The sequence below is a fragment of the Trypanosoma equiperdum genome (genome assembly GCF_001457755.1).
Source record: "Trypanosoma equiperdum strain OVI genome assembly, contig: ctg_497, whole genome shotgun sequence".
NCBI lineage: Eukaryota > Euglenozoa > Kinetoplastea > Trypanosomatida > Trypanosomatidae > Trypanosoma > Trypanosoma equiperdum.
This window is the reverse complement of record NW_027124417.1, coordinates 24,728-29,691: the sequence shown is the minus strand read 5'-3', so window position 1 is coordinate 29,691 and position 4,964 is coordinate 24,728. Positions and strand designations below refer to the sequence as shown.

The following is a 4,964-nucleotide window of genomic DNA, read 5'->3' as shown; positions in this document are numbered from 1 at the left end:
TTTTTTTTTTTTTGTGTGTGTGTGTGTGTGCGGACCCTTTTCTACTCCTCTGATTTTCTATTTAAGAAGCCTTTCCGTTGCGATCTCTGTAATGGAGTTACGCTTGCAAAAACTTCTATCGACGGCACATGCAACGGATTACGTGAATGCGGAAGGAATGCCAACATAAGAAAGCAACATAAATATATGAATGCTGGGAAAATGCATATAGAACGGTAGCCCCGCTGCGGAGCTACAAACAAATTATAGGCGCCAGCGGATACACAAAACGTCGCAGCACTTAAATATCTCGGCTATCTGACGGTGCCCAATTCCGTCTCTTTTCCCTCTCGTTTGCGGCAGCGAGAAAACAAAAAGTCATGGGAATAGAATACACCCTGGAGGAATCCTGCGCCGCCTAAATACAAAGCCGCTCCGCTCAATGACGAAGAGGGCTAATGGTAGCAACGGATGGGAACGGATTTATGCGAATTGGTTGTCCAGTGGCATGCGCCACTCCACAGGACCGGGCACATCATATGAGGGTAATTCAGTGTAATGTAACAGAAGGGGAAGGCAACATAACAAAAAAAAGGAAGAAAGTACACCATGTACCTTACAACAAATCCAACTCCCTCCACATTCTGAGGCCAATACCCATTTCCCCATGGGTACGACATTACGGCACGCGCCCGAAAAAAAGGGAAAAAATTGCTGCAAAAAGAAAATAGCAGCATCATACGGTCCGGCTCCACTTCACTCAAAACGGAAAAATAGTTAGGGTGAAGAAATCGGTTTGTATGAACAACATACGTGAGCGTATACATATATATATATATATATATATATTGCACAAACGCTGGTCTCGCTCACACTCGTTTCAATTCGACATCAATCGAACTGATCTTATTCATACCGCACCCACCCCTGCACTGTGACATTATCCTTTTCACGTACGGTACATGCCGTGCCATTGGGATTACATGACAAGTTAAGCACACGCGAGTAATTATGATACGGGCCTGGCCATGCTGCGTTTTCCCAGTTCTGTTCCGCTACAAACATACGATCCCCTGTCACACCCGCAACAACGGCAACATGACCGTATGGAAAACCATTGGGTTGCCGTGGGTAAATCAACAAATCCCCCACACGCGGCTTAGAGTTTGCAGATGTTGCATTTCCGTTATGATATTTGAGTAATGGTTTCCGCTTTTGACCATTGAGCAGTTGAACATCTTTAAGATCCCAAATGTCAGCTGCTCCATCTACAGAACCAAAAGTGGCTGGTTGTGGTGTACCTCGAAGCATCCAATACCGTCGGGCATATTCCACGCATTGCCACTTTAAGCCGCTTTGGTAACTGGTTCCAGCCACTGTGACGTTGTTATACGTAGTGGTATTCTCTGTTGCACCACAGTTGCTGTAAGAGAAGACGCCCTCATGTGCGCCAAGAATAGCACCGACTGGATTGAGGCAATGTTTTTCCACTTTGCCGCTGCCTTCGGGGTAGCGAATGCCAGAGTAAAGCACGCCAAAGGCAATGAAAGAAATAAAAAGAAGAACGAGTACGCCAAATGTCCAAGCGAATATCGCCTGGGCAATTGAGCATAGGCGTTTTATACCACGCTTCCGGTTGTTGAAAGAACCATTAATGGCTCCATCATTGGTTTCTGGGACATCGTGAGGATCTTTTTCGTTAGATGAAAGTCGATTAGTCTTCGATGTTACCGCTGGCTCTCTTTCCATGCAGTTAGCTTATTTTGCTTCCCTTTTTTACTTTGACTCCTCTTTACGTCACCAATGGGCAGGGCGTCTTCTTCCTTTAGGTGAGAATTAATTTGCCGCTGCGGTACCGCGTTGAAGAAGCGCGCTGTAATATGTTTAAATGAGTAAAAATGACGAACACAATCTAAGAGAGTGTGCTGTGGCACTTCAAATACCCTTGTTGCTTTTGTTTTTTTTTTTTTTAAAAGCTTGTAATGGTTGTTTGGTTACGTACGCTAAGTCCTTAGTGATCACTTAGGTGCAGACAATCAGAGATGGGCGGTGCACCACAGCCGAGTTAGTATATATTTTATCCTTAATTGCGAGATTCTAAAAAAGAAAACAACAACAGCAGCAGATGTGTGACTGAGGCACAAGAGATTGAAAGGAAAGCCACATATTGCGTCAGAGTCATTGACAAAGGGGGGGGGAAGGGTAGCAGGAGATCTATAACGGAATCAACTCCCGTTATTTCCCCATGCATTTTATTTTATTATTATTGTTGTCGCTGTCGTTACTATTGACGCCATCAAGAAGAGCAGTGGAAAAACACATGTGCTGAAGTGAAGACGATCTCAATAGAACTAATTCTAGCGGCAGAGAACAGTATTTACCCATCTGCAGTGATATCATGGTGAACAAGGGGGTAAGAAGAAAGCTCTTCCAACGTTTCACACTCGTAAGCCCCTTCCGTTCTGCTCCTTCTTTATCGCTGCTTGCAAAAGACAAAAATAAACCAACGACTATTCATTCTGCATTATTTTCTTATGTTTAAAGTTCTTCTTTCGGTATTACACGTTCGTGGGCAAATATCAATTCCACTTACCCCATAAGCTGATCACGCACACACTCACGACTCATCTCCAACCCTGAGCGTCATTGCAGAAGCAACTGCGTGGCTGACCGATGGACCGAATCCCCGCACCGGGATTTCCCTCGGATGCGCGGTGTAGAAACTCATGCAAAAATTATCTTTTATCCCCCCCCTCATATTCCCCGAAGCCGTGTCTACAGTTTTAACAGCTCTCTTCCACTTCGCGTGTTATTTTCACACGTCGCCACGGTGCACGTTTTATCACTGTTCAGCACCATCCACCATCTTCTCAGTTTCCTCCTTGCCCTCATGAACTTCCCCAACTGGCGTTGTTCCGAGGGCCCGCTTCGCCAGCAGTTGCTTCTGAACCTCCTCAGGCAGTTGGCGAAACCAGTAATCAAGAATGCCTTTAGAGAACCTAACAATATGAGGTGGAAAACCATCAGATAGGAATTGGCCCACAGCCACCCCAATCTTGGTGCCTATAAGTTGTTTCAGGGTAACGTTTGCACTCGCCAAGGAGGAAAGTAAGGAAACAATACGTTCCTCGTTTGCGATGCTAACCTCAACAACGTCACCGTTCAGACATTCCATGTACGTCTCTGTAAGTTCCTTCCCTGTAGTTTCTAAAGTTGCGTTCGTCACATCATGACGGCTCTTGCGCAGCATATCCACAACATAAGCTACGTCGTCGTCTGCAGATGCGGCAGATCCTTCCCTTCCCACAGTGTCGTACGTTGCATTAGGGAGGTCTCTATCATCTTCACGGCCTCGTTTCCTTTCGGTACGTTTGCCGTACTCATCATCACTGGAGCCACCAGCGAACTCGGACTCGGAGCTGTCGCCACCAAAGTCCCTCAGAGTCTTGATTTTTCGCTTTTTTCTGTGGCGCTGCCCACTTTCCTCACTTTTTGTCTCCTTCCTTGAGATGTGATGACGTCCTTCGTCTTCTTTCCGCCTCTCTTCCACATGCTTTGATGCACCCCTTCTTAACGATAGTTTCCGTCGTTGCGGTGCTTCAACCGCTTTTTGCTCTCCGCCGTCGGCGAATTCCGTTTTTACACCTCTAACCCTCCGTTCATTTGTTCCTCCAGCTTGTGCCTTGAGTTGTTCTTCATATAGTTGTATCGCCTCTTCGATTGCGACCGCGCAGCTCGCGTCTAGCTTTCCTTCTTCCATCATTCCCTCATCTCGATCCGGAAGAAAATATCTAATTTGCCCCTCATCTTCGCTGTTGGCGGCTGAGAGAGTGAGGGAATCGCGAGGAAGACAACAAACCCACACGTCTGACCCCTCAGGCAGTGTTATGTCCCTGACCTCGTCGGGGTCCATGACAAAACCCGGCCACCAGGGGAATCGATCCTGTTTCAACCACACAAGGGTCCCTGGAGCAAATGATGGAATCATTTTTTTTCTTTTCCCCCCGTGGCTGGATAGGTTCAAAATGATGTCCCGACTGGTGAGCACATGTTTTACCCGATAATTGTAATATATATATATATATACGTATACGTGGTGGGGGGGGGGGAGGTGAGTAAAGTATGAGAGGAAAAAAAAAGAAAAAAGGACAAAGAACAGAGGAGTTGAGAGACACTGACTTGTGAAAAGTAAACTCAAATAAAGCAGGATGGGACCAGGAACTGGAAAACGTGCAGGGGTAAAGGGAGTTAATGTACTGCTCCACCTCGTTATTACGCCCTTGTTGTTATTTTCCGTTTAGTTTATTTATTTGTAGGGGGACAAACAAAACAACGTGCTATAGGGAGGGTGGAGATTTCCACCGGTCTACAGTAGTGTGACAACAAATCGCACGGATATAAGTAGAAAAAAAAACTAAAGAAAATGAAAGAAAGCTCGCAAGGGTGGAGATTTTTAGAAATACGGTAATAGCATTGTTGGCTTTTCTTTTTCTCTTAACCTCTTGTTTGATGTACAAACACTCGTGGGGGTTCATTTACCTTTTGAATTCTTTCTGTATTTCCCCTTCAATGCGTGCTAATATATTTAAGAATATATTTCAATTGAAGAAGTATTCTTTCTCAGAATCCACTCCACCATCCCCCACCTTTGGCTTCGGCTTTGGTCTCGTCTTTCTTTTTTTTTTTTTGTAGCCTTCATGTATTTACATATTCCCTTCACTCGGACGCTTGATCTGGCCTTTTTTTTTCTTTACGTTTTACTCTACTTCCCCTTTTAAAATTCTTTGCAAATCAATATGTTGCTTCCGGCTCCCTCTTCGTCTCTTCCTCTTTTTTTTCCGTTATTTCTCTTTCAATGTTATAAAAGGAAATAAAAAATTCACAAGGCGACTCCACCGTCGACATGATGTACTGAAACACGTAGACATCTGAAGATAAGGAATAATAATAGTAATAATAAAGGCGAAGAGTAAAACACACGCACA

At 44.8% G+C, this 4,964-nt stretch overlaps 1 protein-coding gene and 1 pseudogene across 2 annotated transcripts; both read right to left on the bottom strand.

Moving 5' to 3' along the window:
- Window positions 1–885: 885 nt before the first annotated feature.
- On the bottom strand, window positions 886–1,728 carry TEOVI_000211200 (cysteine peptidase, Clan CA, family C51, putative; the record flags this gene model as incomplete). Its single annotated transcript, XM_067225233.1, has 1 exon — window positions 886–1,728. The coding sequence occupies one exon, from the start codon at window positions 1,726–1,728 to the stop codon at window positions 886–888; it is 843 nt and encodes a 280-aa protein (XP_067081334.1).
- Window positions 1,729–2,821: 1,093 nt separating this feature from the next.
- TEOVI_000211100:pseudogene lies at window positions 2,822–3,967 on the bottom strand (annotated as a pseudogene). The gene has a single exon. A coding segment is annotated over exon 1 (1,146 nt).
- Window positions 3,968–4,964: the final 997 nt, after the last annotated feature.